Source organism: Tinamus guttatus, unplaced genomic scaffold (genome assembly GCF_059628265.1).
Source record: "Tinamus guttatus ecotype Peru unplaced genomic scaffold, ASM5962826v1 Tinamus_guttatus_pri_ptg000260l, whole genome shotgun sequence".
Lineage (NCBI taxonomy): Eukaryota > Metazoa > Chordata > Aves > Tinamiformes > Tinamidae > Tinamus > Tinamus guttatus.
In genome coordinates this window covers 1428666-1451850 of record NW_028288794.1, presented here as the reverse complement: position 1 = coordinate 1451850, position 23185 = coordinate 1428666, and the positions used below count along the sequence as shown (strand labels likewise).

General features: G+C 35.3%; 1 protein-coding gene across 1 annotated transcript in view; it reads left to right on the top strand.

The window, feature by feature from the left end:
* Nucleotides 1-23185, top strand: part of GULP1 (GULP PTB domain containing engulfment adaptor 1) — a 104666-nt gene that overhangs the window by 67084 nt on the left and 14397 nt on the right. Inside the window, exons 6-10 of the mRNA XM_088526986.1 lie at nt 6281-6352; nt 11559-11657; nt 14151-14288; nt 15655-15771; nt 16143-16235. Coding sequence (XP_088383112.1) covers nt 6281-6352; nt 11559-11657; nt 14151-14288; nt 15655-15771; nt 16143-16235 — 519 coding nt within the window. The remainder of the gene's footprint in view (nt 1-6280; nt 6353-11558; nt 11658-14150; nt 14289-15654; nt 15772-16142; nt 16236-23185) is intronic.

Genomic DNA, 23185 nt, shown 5'->3' with positions numbered 1-23185 from the left:
GAAAGTATCATATTGTTTATAAAATAAGGGGCAAGCAACTTAGTATTGGGTTGATCGTGATTGTAAAATTACTTAGTAAATTCTTATGATCTCTTAAAATAGATGGAGTTGGGTATTTTTGGATCTTCAAGTTAGAAGGTATTAATGTCAAAGTGAGAATAGTTTCATCTTGTATCTCATGTGAAGAGTTTGAAGTAGTCCCTAACAAAATGCTTCATCCTACTAAGATAATCTGTCTAAGTTCAATTCCCTATTCTGTATTATTTAAAAGAAAAAAAACTGATGTCTAGATAATGCTCTTTTGCAGGTGCAGTGGAGGTTTGTTTTAAATATCTGTCAAATAGTAGATTAAAACTGTACTGTTGCCAGTATTTTAAAGTAAATAGCTCTTATTGTAGCTGGCTGTTAGAAAAACAGAATTAGCTGTTAATATTTTGAAGTTCCCGAAGGCCAAGTTTTGAGGAATGTCGATTCTTGTATATATAGACTTTACAGCTGGCTTTCATATGGGATTATACAAAGAAAAGAAACTGCCTCTTCAAAGAAATGGATTAATAAAAGAGAACATAAAAATCTGTATAAAACAAGCAGCACAGAGGAGACACTTCCAGTTACATGGAGGAAAAATGAAAGATTTAGTAGAGCTGCATCAGTGTAGGTAGTGAGTTCTTGAGCAGGCATATTGCTCGTGTGGGGTGTGCTTTGAGTCCTTCATCAGGCTTGAGAAGGTGACTCCACACAGCATTCGAGTCCTGTGCGGGTAGGACATTTGCAGTTAATGAGACCGAGGTACTTCAAGAGTATGCTTCAATTCTTAGGAAGGTAACTTAGAAAGATAGTACTAGTGATACTAGCATAGGATTAGCAGTACATTTAATATAGTTGTTGTTTAGGAAGTAATTTTTAGGAGCAAGGGGAAAATGTAGTTTTCTTTAGAAAAGGCTGACAGTTTCTTGGCCATTTATATCAAAATACCATTATTAATTCATGTAACTGTAGCATATTTATTTAAGCACATTCTTTTAGATTTTTCATGTGAGTATACAGACTCAGCATTTTTTCCCCTTTTGAAGTTGTTTTGCTAAGAAAATGTTAGGCTTATTCGTTTTTCAGTATAGGAATTACAGTTTAAGAAACAGAATAATAAAAATAAATCCATCTCCTTTGTACCTACGTACATATATCTGTCTTGTAGTGACTCTCTCTTCTGTCACATTTATGTGTAAAAGGGTCCTTGTTTGCCTACTTAGGTAGTTGTACACAACTTTTCCTGTGTATAAATGCTGAAGTTTGAAATACGGATTGTGTTCAGCTGGAAATCCAGAAGGTAAAGTTTGGAAGTGTAATTTTGACATTAATAGTTTTACTACTACTCCATTTTATCCACTCTCTTACCAAAAGGTCCTTGATGTCAAAGGTGATGTGCAGCACCCATAAAGAAAGAACTCTGTCCAAAAATAACAGTATCCTGGTTGCATCCAAGGAAATTCTGATAAGGAATAGCTTTTTTCCAGAGATACTTTAATGTGCTGTTTCTCTGCTCTGCTGTTTTGCCTTTCCTAAAGAAAAATATAGTTGCTGAAATTGTTGCGTTTTTATCATGGCTGTTGGAGTTTCACCCATAGTGAGGTAAAGAGTCAGACTTGAAATCCAAGTGAAGACTGTAGCCGAGTCAGGTGTTCCCTGTGTGGCTGTCGGAGGAGGAAAGGAGTCCTCCAAGAGGACAAGAGCTCCATCTGTTCTGTCTGCCCGGGGCTGAGTTCTGGGCAGGTGTGAGAGGAGCTGATAACGGAGCGTTGCAGAGCAGCGGGCTGTCCCCAGCCCTGCTGTCACCTTGGGGTTCAGCCTGACACCACTGCAGGGCATGACGGAGCTTCTGAAGCACTGAGTAGTGCTGGACAAACACTGAATATTTTCCAGGTACACCTGGTGTTTTCTGTAGTGAGAGTCCTGACAAGATGAGCTTTATTACCCTCTTTTCTTTTTTCTGCCTTTTTTTCCTTTTTTTTTTTTTTTTCTTTCTATTCCAGCCTGCTCTTCTATTCCTCATAGAGGTACTAGCTGTATCTTTTAAAGTTATTTTACCTTTGGGCTAAGTTTCTAGTTTTTAGAACAAATCTAGTGACAGTTTTGCTATCTGATTTGTTTTAAATATATCCTTGTTGCTCTCATTTGAACATCAGTCCTGCCTGGAGAAGATGGTTCTTTTTCAAGATATGACTGCACACATGTGGCTCCCTGGTGGGCAAAAATCCAACCATTTATGCACTCTAGCAAAAATTCATAGAGAACCAAGAAAGTTGGTGAGAGACACTCACTGTAGGGAGAAGAATGGGCCCAGAAGTATTTTTGTAGTCCATGCCGTAGACTTCCTGTTCAGCTGATGGAGAAGACACGTATGCAAGGCTGAGCAAAAAATCTTAGGACATCAACATATGATTAGGAAGTTAGACATTTGTTCATTTTTCATTCCAAGCTGGTCCCACTTTTATTTTTCATCACTCTGGTTTTTATTATAGACAGACATTCTTTTGATGTTATGAGAATGACTATATTTGTTGTCTTTTCATCAGTGAATCAAGATTCTTCCAATTTCTGCTGTAGAAGGAGCTAATTTATCAAATTTGGCTCCACTTTCCAGTAATTTTGCATTGCTTTTTCCTTTATTGTGTGGATTTACAAAGTAGTTTTTATTCTGTATTTCCTATTTAATTCTGCATAAAGGAAAACTTTGAATGTTCCGGGATTTCAGAGCCATGTTGCTGTAAAAGTTGTTTTCTTTTTTTGAGATAGAAATGTGCTGACAAAAGAACAGATGTTGTTATATTGTTAGAATATCCTACAGTGCTCTCTACTGGAAGAGCGAAAGTCCAAGAATTATATTAACTGTAGCAATAGTATTAGCTCAGCTCTCAAAGACAACTGTATATGGTGGTTATACTATTATATAGCAGAAAACTTTCGACAGTGGTGGTTTACCTTTTTCATGCCACAGCCTTACTGGTTTATTTTTATGTGTATGTGAGAGAAAAACAGGTATTCCAGAGGCCATGATGAAATGGCCATCTCCACATTTCCTGAGGAAGACAAATTAATTCTTTAATTTCATCTCTTTGAGTGTCATCAAAAACCCCTGTTTGACAGAAATATATATATTTTTTTTTTTAGCTTAGTTGATACAGGTAATGTCATAGTAATTGGTATCTTATATAAAGCAGTGTGATGACTGGGCAAATGAAATAGGAGAAATGTTGAGAACAGGTGAAACAGCAAGTAATAAAAAGATGCCATTTAATTTCAGCTGGATTATTGTATTGTAATTTCAAAATTGTCTCAATGGAAATTCTGTTAATTTGGGCAAAAAAAATGGGTCAAATATATTTAGAATATTTTTCCCTCATTATTGTTATTTTTCTATTTATTGCTATTTTTTACAGGAAGAACAAATGGGAAGGTTAACTTGTAAAGGTCGGTGATAAAATATAAGAACATTGTAATAACCAGTTATAGCTAAAATTTGAGCTTACCTGGGTAAAACAGAATTGAACTTAACTGATACATTGTGTCAAATACAGGCAATTCAGTCCATGGCATGCATCACCTTTGCGTCATATTGACAGTTATGCTACAAATTCTTTTGTATTTATAGAATACATCTTACTGTCTTTTCCCATGCCGCATACTTTTAAAGATAAGCTCTGATTACACATCCAGTACAAGATTGCAGAGTCCAATAAAAATTGCAAAGCAATGCTAAATGTAAAAACCAAACCTCATCTGGAGAGCACTGAACAGCAAATGATTGGTAGACTTGTGGTTAGTTAATAAAAATTTCGTCAATACTGTTATAACTCTCGTGATGTTTCCATATACTTCAGACTTTTTTTTCTTTTTTGTAACTATTTTAGTAATCCAAATTCTCATATATTTCTTCAGGCATTGTCAGACATTTAATCTTGTGCTTTCAGTAGTTCATCTTTGCTTTTAGATAACTGTTCCCCCTATGGGTATCCTGTAATTGGCAGGGTTTTTATGTAAAGAGCACTAAAGTGTTAATTTTTAATTTTGAGTGCATTATTATGAGTTTAAAAATTCACCAAAATTTAGTGGGTAGCTCAGCTGTGTCAGAAGCTTCATTTGGTGCTTATACGCTTTTAGGCAGCAAAATTAATGGGAGGTCCATGCCCCAGGAAAACAGTCTTTATGGAGACTGCTGATCATAGAAAGCTTGATGTATTCCTTGGGTTTATTGGCTGAAGAGACTTGTTTCCATCTTGCTCATGCCTCAGATCAGAGGGACATATCTGAGAAGGAGGGAAAGGGAAGCGATTCTCCTGCTTTTTAGCCATTTTATTCCCTTGGACGCCTTATCTATCTGGCTCATCTGCATGGAAGTAGGTAAATAAAAAATGTACATGAGTCCTGGGCCCTTCTGGAAAATGGGCTGAAAGTGAGATGGCATGCCCTGAGGCATCCAGAAGGATACTTGACACAAATACACACCAAGTTTGGGTTACTCGCTACTAAATTTGTAGTGATTTTTATAGGAATAAGATATGTTGTGTATTGGGAAGTAAGAAGGTGCTTAGGTTGATAATGCCTGAGTTTCAAAGGTATACGAACATTAAGAAGCAAGCGTGGATGGGAGGATGCTCAGCTGTCATCTTCCTTGCTGTGGATAGCAGAGGCCTCTCTTTTTACGTGTGCTGCCCATCTGCAGCTGCCAGTGCCTGCATTTGTTCAAGGTCACTGAAATGATCATGAGATACTCATGCAACAACCGTGGCCTTGACACACACCTTAGAGCAATTTTACTTCTACCGCTCTTGTGACGAGTGTGTGGTGTCTAACTGCTTTCCTCACGTGTGTTTGCTCACAAACGTTCTCTCACCTTTCCCTTTCCATCACGTGCAATATCCATGAATCATTTGTTTTTCTAATCTATGTGCATTTTCTGCAACTGTCCCTCTTCTAAGAAAGACTATTCCTTTTTCTTAAAGTCTTAAAGAATGGAAGCAAATCAGTATAAGGTTCCTGCTACATTATTAAAAAATAAGTAAGTAAAAATACTCATCTCCTAGCTGGAGCAGGAAGGGTAAAGAGCATTGGCAACAGTTGTGCCTGTATCACTGTGTTTTGCTGTCTGTGCTGTTGTGTTCAAGATGGCACCATCGTATGTCAGATGTCAGGAGTAAATTTATAATTTATCGGGAGAGCTGCAAAGTTTCTTAGCAAGTGTACAACTAGAGCGTGCTGACTAGAGTAAACTCAGTATGAAGTTTTTAAGAAATTGAAGACTTACAATGTTGAAAGCATCCATAGTTTAACCAACTTGTATGGTGCTTCTGGAGTTGCTAAGACTTAAAAATTATGTGTACCTCAATGTATCATTTTGATGGAGGTAAATGTCAGTATTGAGGTAAATTTTTTTTCATATAAAGAAGCAATTGTGATGACATGTGCATAGATAATTGTATCACTTATTTTTCTGATTTTTTTCCTTCTAAGGTTTTTTTGCTCTTTTTTGCTATTATTGTGTTGGTGTGTATATACGTAAGTGGTGTGGCTAAATCAATGGTGCCTCAAAAATTAGGCAGGTATTATCACACTTAATACGTGTACAGTAGCAAAAAAGCAAAGCTGTATAGAAGAACTTAAAGTTATTTTCAGCATACAAATGAAGGAGGAGATACTCCTAACACATTTTGCTCTGGAAGTTCATAGCTATATACTTGGTTTTCATTAGAACCTTACTTAGCAAAAATATACTATCTTGTAGAAATTCTTATTTTCAGATAAATTGAAGCCTGTTTCTTTTCAAGCTATGAAGTTACTCTACCAAGTAGAATCAAGTTTTGCACCACAGTACGCAAGATTTAGAAATCTAGATCAAACCACTGACAAGAGTTGATTTGTTGGAAATGCATCAATAACTTCTTGTATTTTTTCTTTATTTTCTAAAAGACATGATATTACCGAAACTACAGTGCCTGTATGGAAAAGGGTGCTTAGCTTGTAATCTATATATTTGTATGGGGTTAAAATAAAGTCTGTTTTAATAAAAACTAATTTAGTAACTTTGTCTAAATGGAAATCAGTTTTCATTCTCTCCTGAATAGAAATACCTATGTGAAGATATGTTGTGTAATAACAAAAGCAACTATTTAAATGGTTGTCTTTCTGAAACATTATTTGTAAATAGTTGGAAAATGAGTACTTGAGTTGGTTATATCTTGCAGTGTGTGATTTCTTAGTTCTCACCGCTTTGCAACCTTTTCAGTTTCTTGGCAGTACAGAAGTGGAGCAGCCCAAAGGCACAGAGGTTGTTAGAGATGCTGTTAGAAAATTAAAGGTAAGGAAGCATTTGTAATGAAATAGAACATATTTCTATTCTCTTACATGACATAACACACAAGAAAACAACTGTTTTCAGGTAAATATGTAGGAGTTCTAGAAGAAGTTGCACTAATAATCTCTTCACGGGATGTGGGAACTTCTCCATTTTATCTGTATTTTCAGATCTTCTTTTTGTTGTGCAAAGATTTCATTGTTCCTTATAATGCACTGTTATTTCTGGTAAAAAAATTTATGTACCTTAATGCTTAGTGCTTTTTCCTTTTAGAAATTTTAGGACCTTGTTAACCCCAAACTAGGTAGCAACAGTTGTTTTAGCTGCCCTTCTCCCTCGGCTGTTGAATGCCTGTGGTGTTAGATGGCTGTAGTCGGATGGCAGAACACTGAAGGAACCAAACCTTTCCTTGGCCTGGTAACTAGCAACTTCACTCTACCTGGCCTGGTTGTCCCTGGGCTATGGGGGCTTCCTGGGAAGAATAAGGTGGTTTGAAAACTTGGTGCACCCAAAAGCAGACGCCCCTGATCTGGGAGAACTGCCTGTCTGGTGAAGGTCTGTGGCACTGGCATGAGCATCATTCATCCCCTGACTGTGCTAGTCAGTGTTGTATCTTCAAACACTCTTGCCAGGAGAGAATAAGGTTTAAAAACATATATTAATATATTTATGGCACGGGGCATTACTGCCTTGCCACCCAGGTATCGGGCTTGCATGTACAAAAGCTGTCTGTGGGAATGGGTGCCCGATGCCAAAAGCCTCAGAAAATCCAGCCTTAACAACTGCTGCCCAGTTCCGTGCTGGTGGGCACTGCAGGACCTGGCAGGGAATGAAAACATATCCCAGCGAGAAGGCCGAAGGTGAATAGGCTCATGCTATTCCAATGCTTGGTCTCAGTCCTTGTGTGCTACTGCTTTCTAATTTTGGCCAGGGTGATGAGAAGTCATTGATTTTCATGTACTGCTGTCATAAGTTTTCTTTTACCAAGCCATTTCATCAACATAGGTCAGAACAGACAATTGACCTACAGCTCTTTATTACTCTTAATTAGAAACTTGCAGCTCAAACACTACAACTTATTTTTACCGGTAGGTGGAGCTGATGTTCTACAGTAAGATAAAGTAACTTAGAAGAACTAAGAATTTTCTTAACTTTTCAAATTCATTTTTTATCCTAAATACTGGTAGTGTGTTTTCTAAGCACACTGGGTCAGCTGCAATTAAAATACACAGTTTAAAGAATCTAATTTATTCCAGAGGTCTGCTCACAGGGTTTTATGCAGGCAGTGTTTTCCTCATGTTTTCAAATTCGAGGGTTGTAATACAAAATATAGAAATAGAGAAGAATATGTGGCAGAAACATTTTAAAGTGTGCATCTTTATTTCTAAGATAACTTGTCAAGTTCTAGTAATTTTTCCTTCCAATTTTCTATCAAACTAATTTGTAGAATGAAAAAACAAAACACTGAATGGAATATGGCATTAAGGCAATCCTAGAACATGGAGGTATAGAAGCTGTCAAATCACATTTTGTAAAGTGAAGAGAGTGTTCCTCTTAATTGAGGGAGAATTTAATTCACTGACGAAATGAAGTTTCAGAGATTGTCATTTCATTAAATGCATATAACATACACGACACTGTAATATGACCTAAAAGATGCAGTCACGGCAAAAGAAACAATGTCTTCAGCCATATGTTCCCAGGGCAAAATAGAGAAAAAGTGTTTTCCTTAAGCCAGGTAGAAAACATGAGAGTTAATATGCAAATGTTAAAACTTGGGAGAGAACATCTGTTTTATGTCCTGATGTAGTCCCTGCTCTTGAATACTTTTACTATTTTTGTGTTACAAATAACTAGTTTCACTGTTTCATGGGTGATCGTATGAGGATAAAGATATTTGTTCTAGCTAATGTGCCATCTAACTAAAATAAAAAGCATTATTAAAAAAAAAAAAAAATCTGTAGGCTACAGGAGCAGTCTTGCTCAGCTACTGCAACTATGATAGCCTCAAACATCTTCAAAGATTTTTCCCGTGCATTGACATGACTGATTTCTAACTGGAAGTCCAAGCAAAGGAAAATAATTGAACCTTTATTCCTTGGGCTAAAGGTTAGCAATCAAAATCCAAAAAGGTTAGTACCCACATCACAGGAATCTATTGCTTTGAGCTTCATGTTTGCTTAACTTCTTAAATCGTACAATGGAAAGTAATTATTAAATAAAATGGATTATGGTTTACTAATGCTTGATGCATAAGTACTGCAAATATTATTTGCAATAAGAATGTGAAAGCATGTGTTCTCATGTACAGTGATAAACCAGAGATTACATGGTAATTTTTGCCTTTCTTCCTTTTTCCTTTTTTTTTTCTGGGTTTCATTTTGAAGCTAAATGAAACCATAAAAGATAGATTTATTTGCATGTATTGGTTCCCCTAGAATATTTGGGCAAAATACAATTTATTCTAGAGCAATCAAATAAAAACTAATTCATACCACTGAACTGCTTGTATTACTGGGCCGAATCTGTGTGTCTTGCCTGAGAACAGTGTGTATGTATAAACTAACAGTTTAAGAATTTGGCCCCCTGTGTCTCTTCCCATGCCATAGTGTGATTCATTACAATTTTATATTCACATCTATTATTCTTGCATATCTTAGATCCAAGAATCGAATGTCTCCAAGTTCTCAGTATTCCTCCTCATTGTCCATTTTTATGCCAATGGGAGGCTACAGATTTTTACCCTCTTAAATAATGATGTTAGTGGGTGGACTACAAATATTTTGTTTCACATGTGTGCTAAAAGAAAATAACTTTTTAGTTTTTTTTATATATATATATATATATATATATATATAAAGTAGAAGAGCTATAACTTTATTTCTGAGTTCTCCACCTCCAGAGGTCCCTCAGAGTCCTCTTCAGGTAGAAGGAGTGTGTAGCACTAACAGGGAAAGTGGCAGATATCTGAGTAAGGGTTAGGATCTGCTGTACAGACCTAGACAAGTTAGGGAGATAGATGATTTTGACATTCTGTAGAAGGTCAGATATTAAATTACTATTTCATTACTGTATGTTTACTGTTCTTACCCAGAACACAGGTTTCATTGAGCAAATCTTTTTGAACTGGAAGTGGGCAGAAAATGCATTTAAGAACAAAACAAACAAAAAACTGTACAAGACTTTTTGAGTTTATCTTTGAGTTTATTTACACTTACTTTTCAGCCACTGGGTCCTGCTAAACGTCTGATTTTAATGCTTATTTCTCTCTCTGATTGTCTGTACTTAAGAGAGTCTTTTGAGAATCTTTTTCACCATCATCTAGTTTTTCCTTAGTCACACTTGCGAAGCTAAATTTCTTATGGAGTGGGCTGCCAGTCCTTTGCCAACTCTTGCAAATGTCCCATGAGCTTTCTACAATTTGTCAGCATCCTTCTGAATTTCAACATCTCAGAACATGAAATTTGAGCGATGGTCCCACCAGCAACTGTGTTCTCTGGTCGACTTTCTTTTTGAAATAAGGGTTTGAGAATATTGCATTAGTCTTCCAATCAGAGTGTTGTGGTTAAAAGCCTGCCATGACACTCATAATTCCAACTTCATAGTCTCCCAGGAAGGAAACTTTTTTCTCTCCCATTAGTGTAATTTAGAGAGGCTGGTATTGCAACAGAAATTATTTGTTTGCCTACAAGCAATCTGTTGTATTCTGGCTTGCTGGCATAATCTTTGCTTGCCACTTTAACAGCCTTTATCGTCTGTAAGCTATTCTCTGTAATGGTTTCAGATTTTACTACAGACCATTAGTTACTTTTCTCCCATTTTTTTTTTCAATCTTAATATTTCAGCCCACAGATTTTATTAGTAACTACTTTTCTCATGATCATTGTTCTGTCATGCTTGAGAAATAAACTCTGCTGGAATAAATTAGAAACATATCTTCCCAATGACAGTTTCCTGTTTATAACTGCATCTGGAGACTAATGCAGCTAACTTAACTAATACTTTCTTTATATTGCTTCATTTCCTAAATATAATGGCATGCAATACACGGTTAAATACCATGTCTATTTTTACAAGCTGCTTTTTTCATAAAAATATGTATTGATCATCATTAATTTTATGTTCCTTAAATTTGCTGCTTCTTGGACTTCCTTTATGTTGTTAGCGTGTGGAAGTGTAGTAAGGTTGTTTTAGTGGGTGCGTGTGTGTACGTGTTTTTTTTAATATTGGCACAGACTTTTTTGCTGTAACTTCCTTAGTATTATAAGACTTGACTACTTGGAGCAAGCTTTGTCCAGCTGTTCTAAACCTCTTGCAGACCTCGTTATTTAAAAATATCTTCAGTGTTGTAGCTGTTGTTCAAGCCCCTGATGTGTTGGTTACAGTTAGAATACCAAGCATTCCATCATCATTTTCAACGTATGCTAAGGCTTTAACTCGCTAAGGACGAGTATATATTGAATAGTTCTCCCCCTTGTATATTACTGTATAGAAATGCCTGTACACATCTCACTTCCAAAGGGCTGTCTTGAGGAGTTAAGAACAAGACAAGTCAAATGTAGCAGCTAGAAAAAGGGGGTAGGAAAGGATGGAAGGGTGTAGTAAGTGGGACAAGTGAGATGTCATTAAATGTCTATCCATCATTTAGTGAATTGTCAATAGATAAATTAGGAGAATAGGGTGATGGAAGGTACCAAATATTTCTTAGGTGTTCACATCTGTAATGCTTTCAAACTGAACCTGCTTAAAAAAAATTTTGTAGTGTAATACTTGATACACCCTCTCGATGCACATTTACAGAAATAAATATAGAATTTTAAAATTTAAAATTCCTTAGCTGGATCTCAATACATTTATCTAATATTTTTGCCCTTAATTTAAATCTTGCATCATGTTTCTAGGAGGACAGCAGAAATACAAACACCTATAGCCTTTGTTAATTACGTAAGTTTTGCAATGAATATGATTTTTTTCATATCCTAAGTAATTTTAAAATGTTCTTAAGCATAGGAGTATTTTACAGTACACAATAAGAAACTGTGTTTGTCCCTTCATTACATTTCGGAATGGTTGGTATAGTTTATTAAAGCAATTTGAAGGAGGAAAGAAGCAACTTTTGTTTGGAACACTTAGGAGGAAATAAGTAATGAAAAATAAAGAAAACTGATAGTAATATGACTGCTGTTTTGCTTTTCATTTCATTGAGTAGTTTGCAAGACATATCAAGAAGTCTGAAGGCCAGAAAACTCCCAAAGTTGAATTACAAATCTCAATTTATGGTGTAAAAATTCTAGACCCCAAAACAAAGGTAAGAAACGCATTTTTTGTGCTGTTAAACCACAATTAAAATTGTTTTAACTAGCTTTTTTTTATAATTTTCTACTTTAATAAGCATTACAGTGAAAACAAATTTGCTGATGGAAACTTGTAAAATGCTACATCATGTTATAACATATGACTCGTATCTTCTTGAGAAGATACATGATGTGCAACCCCTAAATGAGTTAGACTAAAGCCAATGGTCAATTTTACTTTTTTAATTTTTCATCTTTCACACCAGTATTTTTGAATGAGGAAGATGAAAATACTGTGGCAACTGCATACTGTTATGTATGGCACCTTTCCAAATGGTCACCATGATGTAGGGTTGCCCCCACAAAGATGTTTTCAGTGAACGAGGAGAAAACTCATTGGTAGTGATTCATTATTTGTGCTGCTGGTTTGGAAATGCGCCTGCCTTTCATTAACTTTTTTTTTACACTACTGTTTTTGAATTTGATTACTGTATCCGATCTTCCTTGGAAAGCTCATGTTTTCCTGCTGTGTTACTCATTTGCCTGTAAGCTTCATTTATAGACACATGCTATGTGTGTCATCTCTTGGTTGGTTTTCTGTTCGCTTTGATCTTTTGGAAGGTGTTAGATGCCACGCAAGCCATCTTCCTGAGACAAATAGAAAGTTAAAGCTAAACTTCCACACTTTTCCTGCAGAAAAAATGGGAGACCAATTCCTGGGCAATAAGAACAGGCTAATCTCTTGGCAGTGCTGTTATTACAGTTGTAGACTGTGATCAAGTGCAAGCAGCCACACAGAATCACAGAATGGTTGAGGTTGGAAGGGACCTCTAGAGATCATCTAGTCCAACCCCCCTCTCTGGACAGCCTGTTCCAGGGCTCTGGCACCCAGTAAGGAAATTCTTCATGTGTGTGTGTTTTTTTTTTTTTTTTTTTTTTTTTTTCTCTGCTGCTTGAAGTTGCATGTAAAATTAAATTTAAATTAGGTTTTGATTTTCTATTCAGCAAAAGATGGTTTTGAAAATGTATGCAATGGTCTGACACTGAGAACATACTGAGTACATTTCCTATAAAAAAGCTATCCTGAAATGAGCCAAGAACCCAGTTGTACTCTTTTTAGTATCAGGTGGCCGTAACACAATCTATGGGCAGTGATGAAAATTTTAAAAATCCTTTAGGAAATGTCTTAAATTCTGTATTATCCTCATAGTTGTGTGCTTTTTTTTCCCCTGTGTATGTTGCTTCTGTTTTGTTACAGAGCAATGACTATTGAGATGACCAATAAGATGACTATTAGTTGTAGTAAGAGCAGGAGGTTATTCAAGTGTCAGGATTTTGTTTCATACTCAACACAAGGAAAGCAAGGGAATAGGGAAGTGGTTCTGCCTGTGAATGATGGAGCAGTTACTTTGATCTATGGACTTAAAGAGCAAGAACAAACATGTTACTAGCTGAAACTGTATGAAAGAGCTAATTAAGTGCAAGAGATATGGGGGCTTGGGAGAAGAATGATGCCTAGATGAATGGCTGTAAGTATTGAGAAAGGGAACTGAATGGGGGAAAGAGGAGGAGGAGAAGATTGGCCATAGAGAACAATTTTTGAAAAATTATTGTGTGTAGAGCAGACATGCCCTCAAGATTATAGCAGACTGTAGCAATCCCAGATCGTGGAAACATTTGCAATCCTGGTGATACACAGGAACATTTTTAATAGATAATAGCTCAAATCCAAACTGCATATTTTTCTTTAAAGCAAATACTGCTTTCCCATGTAATAAGCCAAATTAAATACCAAGAAGAGACTTGCTGAGGAAAAACAAGGAGAAGTAGTTCAGATTATTCACTTCAGCTTGCTTAGCTAAAGAACATTATGGTTGCAACATTTAAAAATATCTGGAGCATGTCTTTTAATGGAAAAGAAAATGTCTAAGGTATCTCAAGTATGCAAACAAAAATGATAAAATTGTTTATATTAGTTTTTAAAGCAATTAGTTAGGTTTCTGATTTATTTCTTTGTGCTTCTGTGTTAGTATAGTCAAGTTGCTTTATTTCTCTTCCCTGTATTTAAGGAAGAAAGGTAAGACCTGATTATGGTAGGACTGCAAACCCTAGGAGATTGATAAAATATGAAGATGGAATGCACCCAGAAAAAGATCCGAGTATTTTACACAATCAATCCTTAATAAATAGCACAGGGACCCAGAGCAACAGTAAAAGTCTTTTGCTAAAACAGAAATAAATGTCCAAATAAACCCTTCAAACTAAAAACTTCCTGTTTACATTCGGTAAATAGGGGAACAATTTTTAGAGGAGGAGATGTTGTTAGTTTATATTATATTTGTAAGTATATTTGGGTTCTCTAGTGTATAGTGAGAGATGCTGAGAAGTGTTACGGCAACTTGTCCCTTCTTTTGTATGTGAAAAAATAAGAGACTAATATGCTCATCGTTATCCCAAGTATATATAATAATTCTTTAGTAATTAGTAATCTTTCTGTTTATTTGCAGGAAGTCCAGCACAATTGTCAACTCCATAGGATATCATTTTGTGCTGATGATAAAACTGACAAGAGAATATTTACATTCATTTGCAAAGACTCAGAATCAAATAAGCATTTGTGCTATGTATTTGACAGCGAAAAGTGTGTAAGTATGCAAGATGCTCTGGAGGAATTTGGGTCTCTAGTGTAGACAGACATGGATCTGTTTTCAGCTAAAGGGGGCTAGATAATCAAATCAAATAGCCCTCCTGCTGACAGCCATTGGCATGACATGATCTTTCACACCAGAGTGATGCATTGCAAATTAGATGGATTAATTAGAAAGGTTTTCCTTTTTTTCCCCTGAGAGGACCGTTCTTATTGCCCAGCTCCGTACCCTAAGGCAACTTTGAATTACTCTTACAGACTGTATCCCACCAAACTTGAGATGTTTGTGCAGCTGTTCTGCAGCGAGGCTGCAACGCAGGGACTACGGTACCCTGCAAAGCTCTTCCGCTCCTGCCTCTGCCTCAGACCCTCAGCTGGGTGGGATTTTGGGGGGTGTTTTTTTGTTTTATTTTATTTTTTTCTTGATCGTAATGCTCCTCTGTTCTTCCCACTCCCTTCCCTGCCCCAAGTCTCAGGTTTATTAATGCCTCTATGCAATACAAGGAGTTCATTTCACCCACCGCTGGAGTTTGCTCATGTCTGGTAGAGCAGGGGAACTGAAATCCAGAGAAATGCCATAGTAGAAAAAAATAGTATTTGAGTACAGGAAACGATGAAAGTCATGTCTGGCTGAAACAAGGCTAGGAGTTCACTCTGGAAAATAATTAACACTGAAGAAGGTGCATATTTACTGTAGTATGCCCATGTACTATATATCATTGCATATTACTTAATAGATTCTTAGATTACTTAATAGATTCAGTAGTTTGCGTGTTTCTTATGATTTTAGTTGTTCATCTGTGCTGATCCAATGCCAACTTCAGTAAATATTGTTTGAGAATGGTTGAATTTTCATAATTTTAAATACTTGGGTAGATAAATACATTTCTCTACATTTTGATAACTGGTATGCTGTAAGAATCCTAAACCCAAAATTTTGCTGAAATCCAAATTTAGAGCAAAACAGACAAGGCTGAGCATCCATTAAAATTGAAGCCATGTGTACAGCTATAGAAAAGGCTGTAGCTGCATCAGAAAATGTCAGGGAGATTTGCAGCAGCATGCTGTCTGTATGCATAGAAATTGGAGGCATAATTAGTATTAAGAATTAGCTAATGATATTTTGCCTGTTTTCCCCTCTTTGTGTAGAGAATTCTTCAGTTGCATCTCTAGTGTATTGTATGTCAGGTTATTTTGCTGAGCTGTGATTACCATGCTCGTTTGTAGTCTTGACTTTAACGATGGATGATGTAGTTGCTTTGAATGTGGCACATCCTGTAAAATATTTGGGGATCCTCTGGAAAGAAAGTAAATGCATACTTTATTCTTAATATGCTAATTTCCATCTTTTGTTTCATGTAAAGGCAGAAGAGATCACCTTAACAATTGGTCAAGCATTTGACTTAGCTTACAGGAAATTTCTGGAGTCTGGAGGAAAAGATGTTGAGACAAGAAAGCAAATTGCAGGTTTACAGAAAAGAGTAAGTTCTACAAAATTTTTCAAGAGGAAAAATATGTTCTATTGTATTTGTGTGCTACTTTTTGCAGCAGTGTGATTTTCAATGCTATTCTCAAATTGCTAACAATTTCAACACGTTCTGAAATTGAAAAGGAGCTATAAAAAAAAAGTGCCTTTTGTTCATCTTACGTAATTGCTGAAGAGAAAAGCAAGGCTGTACTATGGAAGACTGAGAAACTTGTTTAAAATACTTTTTGTAATCGGGTAACTATTTAGGCATTACTATTAAATCAGCAGAATTAATATAAAACTTATTCTCAAGGAACGTTTAGTAGCTACTATTAAAATGAATGAATATCCCAATAGCTATTGAAATAACCACTTGCTTTGTAGATTCAAGAGTTAGAAACTGAAAACTCAGAACTGAAAAATAAAGTTCAAGATTTGGAAAATCAGTTAAGAATAACACAAGTACATACATCTCCAGTAAGTACATGAATATAACTTTTATAGTTGACATTACTCTAAACTTATGATCATTGATGTTATAATTGTTAGTATTCCTGCTATTTCTAATGATTATGATTAACACACAGTGATCATGTATCAGATGAAATGCAGTGCTGAAGTAACAGTAAGGTTGTGGCAAGCCAACAAAAGCACAAGTTGCAGTCCTTCAAGAAATTGATTTCCTAATCCTCTTATGATATTTAATTGTTGGTACCTAACAACAGTCAATGCTTGTTTTTTAGAAACAGCTAAGCAAATTAACAGGATGAAGAGCTGTGTTTTGCATTTATAGGATCTGAATAAATAATAACTTTAGGGCTTTTGAATATTGGAATTTTAAGAACTTCTTGTCACAAGCATATCGTTACTTATACCTTCGTTTTTAACCACAGAGCTTTTATTTTCCATGATATGTGTCTACGTGGTATGCTGTTATGTTATGCAATTCTGGCATCTAACTTGCTAGTGAAAAATACTCTCAGAAATGAATTAGTATAATTACAATCTCTCACCATTTAATAAAATAATTCATTTTATTAATTCATTATCAGGAATTAGTGTTCACATATAATTCTTATATTACTTACTGTTTAACCTTTATAAAAATCAACCCTCTCCTATCTCAATTTTTGAGTTTTCACATGCTTAGGCTTATACTAAGAACCATCTGTTAGCCTGTTAGTACCTCAGCTTATTGGGACATACAATAGACCTAGATAAATGAGATGAGTAAATATTGAGGCAGGTCCGTAGTGACTGAGGAATCTCTATCCTTGCAGTTATTCAAAACCTGATTTTTTGTGATCCTCAGCAACCACTTCTAATTGCATCTCCTCTGAGCAGGAAATTAGACTAGATGATCTCCCAAGATCCTTTTCAACCTATACATGATTCTTTGAATTGTGCAGCCAATGATAAAAATAAATGTTTTCAGGAATATAACTTTCTCAGTTCATCCATAGGAACATAATCATGAGTTGCCATGTTCTATTAACTTATGAAAAAACATCATTGAAGTAGATCTGTTTTAAATTGTGCCGTGTAAGTGGTAAATCAGAGTTTTAATTATATTAGCATGAGTAAACATATCTAAGTCAACCAAGTAGGTTGAGGATAAAAGTAAGAGTAATGTGGAATAGCATAACTGTGAAATGGTTTTCAGCTCAGCAAAGGGAGAACATACCTATGTTTAAGATAGTTTGATTGGTTTGCTAAATGGACCGTATGTTGGGGTTCATATATGCAGTGTATATGATTTGATGATGCATCTCAACATCTTTATATTGAAAAGACATTTCTTCTTTTGCCTGAAAATGGAACTAAAGTTCAAGTGTTCTGATTCCCAGATCATTTTCCAGTTAAATGCTAGATTGTATCTCATGTTTGGATTTCATAGTCTTCCCTCTTTCCATCTGAGAATATGGCAATGATATTTCTAGGGGTGTTTTGCTTTTGGCTTTTAAGCATTCAAGATGGGCAGTCAAAACTCTTATTGAGGAGTTGACTTCAATATCAAAAAGCAATAGTTTGAGAGGATCTGTAAGCTGTGGAGGTAAAAGTATAGTGTGTGTATATACTGTGTATATATATAATCAAATATTTTGCTCACTGCTTTTCCAAAAAACTCCTCACTTCTCCCTCACTTCTAAACAGATACAACTAGGTTGTCATAAAGTAAACTTTTCTGGCTTCCTATTGTCATTTAAAACAGTCTTCATAACTAAGTACAAAGATGTATGTTACACGCATTTGCTGAAATTCATATTCAAGATCAAATGCAATATGGCCGAGAGTTAAAACTTTGATCTTCATTACTTCCATATTATTTTAAAGATGTTTGGTCCAAATATGCTGCTTTATAATTCTCAAGAACATAGTTAAAAAATGTAATTTTCAATAACAAATTCCATATTCAAGGCTAGACTGCAATATTGGAAATTACTGTTGGAGATTTACCTCTCTAAAAGGAGATAGACAGGGGTTCATATATTGAGCTCTTCAGTAATGATGCGGAACACTTTATTGTAAAACACAGTTTTCAATAAATTCTCAGTTTTCAATTAAATCTTAATTTGTAGTTACCTGTCATCAGAATGTTCCCAAAGAAAACTAGATGCTCACGCATGCAAAATCCATCAGGAGTCAAAATAAACAAACAAAAAAAAAAAGTGCAAGCTCTTTGTGTATTATAAGCCAACACTTTATTTTAGCAGTTCAAAATATTTTGAATAATTGACTGTTACACATGACAGAACATTTTTTTGACCTGGAACATCCACCACCAGTTGTTTTCATTGCATTTCTTTTTCTTAGGCAATAATAATAAAAGCAATCGCTCTGTTATTAAGAAGGAGAAAATATGCTCACATGTGTAAACAGTAAAAAATAAATAAATAAATAAAAATAAAAAAGAAATTGTACCCGAGCACCTTTGCTCTCTATGGTTCAGAAGTAGTGTTAGTTATACGAATGTTTGGGAAACAAATGTCTCATGTAATACAGAACTGATTTCCTGACTGTCCTTACCATACTGCTGATCTTTTTGCAGACCATGTAATTATGTTGAGGACTTATTTTAAAATACTGGCAACTTGAAATGGGTATAAACTATATGCATAAAAAATGTTATATTGCAACACTTAGAATTCTCAAACAGTCTTATTGGGTATTCTTGTAGTATTGCTCTTCCTCGGGACTTTAAATATATACTAACTCAATCCCATGATGCTAACTTTGAAAAAATAACTCATTGGCTATTCAATTTAATCTGAACAAGTGCTGAGTAAAAACTAAGAAAATCAGTAACACTTTGTCCACATCTAACTTCAAAGGCTCCTGCATTTGCACTTTACACTAGTTTGAAATATGTGTATTTTTTAATGTACTTTTTTTTTCTGATGTTTAAGTGGCTGCAGACTATTGAAAGCCGTAGGCTTCTGCTTCTGAGGGGTGTTTTTGCTCCCATGACCAAAATGTTTCTGTGGTTGATTTAAACCTCATCAAATGACCATGCTAACCTCAACCTAATATAATTACTCTTTTTTGTCAATACATAAACTGTGTATGGGAAAAATAAAATTTCCTTCTAAATCTATAAAAGAAATCATTAAAACCAATGAGAACATAGTTGGAACCACAAAAAAGACAGCTAGGTCTTATAATCAAAAGCTGTAGCATAAAATCTATTGGGAAAGTTAAAATACCAAATTATGAATCTTCCTTTTCTGTTGGATTATTACAATAATTTAGGTTTATATTTATACAGTATGTTCTGTAAATAATTCCTTAGTGATGTTTTTGGCGTTATGTTTCAGTATTGCTAGTCTAACTAAAATTCTTAAAAGTTGGCCACTAAAATATATATATTTGCCAGTGAAGATGGCTTATGCAATAGAAACTGTTGCCTTTTTTATCATTTCCTGTCTAGATTTCTGAAGGGCATGCTGTATCAAAATGTGGTTTCCTTAAACCTTTTTGCCTTTATAGCTACACTTATGTTTGGCATAGGAACTGTTGGCATGGGATGTTTTTTGCTTTGTCTCTCACTCCTTTGGATGTACAGCTAAAGTTTCCGTTACTTTTCTATCTGTGCTGTTTATTTTTCTCTGTTTTAGTGGTTTGGCAATACATTAATCACTGGTCTTTCTTGCATTTGGTCTTCATTATGTAGGGACAATCTGATTTTCATTTGATTTTCTTATTATGAGTCTGTTCAAGTCTGTATCACAATAAAAGTATGAGTACTGCCCTGCCTCTAAATGGACCCTGCAAAGTTCAGTGCATCCCTGGAAGAACTAGTTTACGTGACCTCTTATTTTGGTGTTCAGTGACATTCAGCATATTTTTACTATTGGTCTTATTTAGAGTTTCCTAGATTAGAAAACTGGTCTTATTTTGAGGTCTTAGCTGTACACCCAGCCTTTGTGTGGGTTACCAGTTGCATACAGTTAGCACCATCAATTTTTCTAGTAGAAGGAATAGTAAATCATCTTTGGTCACTAATAAACCTCTACTGAGACGAGAGAGATTTTTATTTATTTATTTGAGGAATCGTTGAAGTTTCTCAAGCATTCCTTGAAAGCTTTCTCTTTGAGTGAGATGGTTAAGCAAGGAAGGAATTTGTGACTACTGCATGGGTCCACCTTCAGATAGAAGAGACAAAAAGCAAAAGGAATATTCAGGAAGTAGAAATCAAAGGCAGTAATAAAAAGTAGAGAAAATGGTAGGGAGAGAGAGAAGAGCCCAAAAGGAACTGTGTTCCTTCCCTAACCATCAGTGTCAAAGATTTCAGCTCCTCTTTTCTTTTTGCTTTTGTGGAAGGGTGGGAGGATTCACTTTCTAGTTGCTTTGAGATCTTCACAGAGATTCTGAAGGAACAGATCATCTTCTCAAGTAGATGTATGTATTCACATAACTCAATCTGCCTTATTGTGTCAGTGTCAGAAAAAAAAAAAAAACATTTTTAGCAGTCGTAGAGCATTAAAGATATTGGTTGATTAGGTTTTTTTCTTAGTGATACACAGACATAGGTCACCTGTCCAAAAAAAAAAAAAAAAGGAAATTGCTGATGTTAAGTTTTGTGTTATTGAAAAAGTATTAAATGAGTTGAAGATATATTTTTAATATAGTTACTAATGCTTTTACGTTAGTTTGTGAATTAATCACCTAATAACATGATTAGTCCCAAATCTTAAGTAGCTTATGATGACTAGTTTTCTAACTAGTTGCATAATTCGTTCTAGGTGACAGTTTACTTTTGTAGTTGGCTGTTACTGTGTTCCCTACTTGAATATTGTAAGAAAAACACCAAATTGTTTGCCCACTTACGTTGTTACTATTGGTATATGACAAAGCGATTAAACGCAGTGTCTTGAGAAACTTTAAAGCCATTTTTAAAATGATTTTTTGTTAAGAAACTCAATCATACTGTATTTTCCACTATAAAGCAACCAAACAGTCCTTCAATATCATGCTAAATAGAATATATATATATGTATATATATATATATAAAAATTCTTTCACAGCATGGAATAACACTTAATTGCAATCAAGATCCAGTCCTCTAAACTTATACATTAACTTCATTATTTATTGCCATCGAAGTTGAAGTGGCTGAGAAGAATCATTGTCACATTGTTCTCTTGTGTTGTTGAAATGAGACACAAATGGGAAAGTCATAATATCAACCTGATCAATATTATCTGCTCAGCATTACATAGTGGGAGGCTCAGAAGATATACTGTTACCATATAATATGGCAATCAGATATATTTTTACTGTGTTTACTCTTTTTACTTCCTAAAACTACTAAGTTTCACAAGTTGCAATTGTGTAGAAAGCACTAGATATGTTTTTCTGTAACAAAGGGAGCTTTTATGATAATCTAAGAAATACATAAAACTTTCTAAAATCCTTTTACCATGTGTTTCTATTCAGTGAAAAGGAGGGGCTTTAGGACACTGATTTTGATCTCTCCCTATATGACACACTTGTATTGGCAGCTTCACAAACCAGGAAATTGCTGGACTCCCTAGTACCTCTTTGCCTAACTGATAAGTCTTGTTTACAGATCGACTCTTGGAAGACCATGTAGGAATTTAAATGAAGAACAGACAAGCTTTTTTAAATGAGCTTCTTAAATACACCTTGCAAAAGCACAAGGAAAACAGAAGGCTGCATTCTTTAGAGAAAGAGGCTGTTTATTCTCCTTTTGAATTTTCTGAATTTGTTATTTTTTGCTTTTTAAAGCCCTGTACCACCTATGGCTGTAGCCTTCCATTTGTTGTTTTCCATTGCTGCATGTGCTTTCCTTCTGGATCTATCACATCAGTGGGCTCCTAGAAGGACACGGGAGAAATGCTGAGGAAATGCTGGCAGAGCAGCATTCACACAATGAGGTGGTGTGATTCCATAGAGCACTGAAAATTTAAATATATTAGTGAAACTACATGTATTTCCACGGTGGTCATATGAAGTGCTACATAGTTTGCCCTGTTGTTGGGAGAGCAATGCATTGTACAAGTCGTCTGTAGTTGTGGCATACTGACACTTGAAACTTTATTCAAAATGAAGCAAGTTTTCTCTCCATTTTTATGGATTGCTGTAACAAATTTTAAATTTTGCAATTCCAGATTAGTAATAGAACTATTTGAAATAGCAATAAAAACATTACTTTTCCTATCAATTGCTGATGTTGAACACTGAGTTTTGTGATTTGTTGTTAGTGTTCCCATAAATATGGGACTGTTGTTAAATTTGCACACTTATATCCTTGACCTGATTTATCTCTAAAGAAAAGAACTGATTTAACTTAAAAACAAAGTGTTTGTCTTTCTACATAACTAGGAAAAAATGGTTTAAATCATAGATCAAATCCTGATCTTATGCCAGGCTTGTAATGAAATAATGGTGTCCTCTCACTTATGTAACACCATATGAGGAAAGGAAACTCTCTTCAAACAAGCCAAGGTGATTTTTAGGCAAGGCATCTACAGGACAGGTCAGTTCCTTCATCTTGGGTGTGTAATCTCTTGCCCTGGCCCAGGACAGCCGTCTGCACAAGGCATCAGTCCTTTCGTTAAGATTCAAACATGAATCTGTCCTTCTCTAGAGCCTTATGGAATATATGGTCATGTACTTCACATTAATGTGGGACAAGCTAGGTTCAGCTGCTTGTCTGTCTGATTTAGATGAGGACCTTTAAGACATTTGCTTATTTTTTTAAGTCGACAACTTAGATGAATGCTCTTAACATCTGCCAATAGGCACTGTAGTGTGGATATTATTTGTTTGCCTCTTGAAGCTCTTCTGTGATTGGCTGGTAAAGAGCCCTAAAGATCCAAAGAATCTTATAGTCATCAACATTTATATTTCCCAAGCAGCAAAAAAGTTTTATTCTGTCCTGGATCCTGGGCAGTAGTAGAGG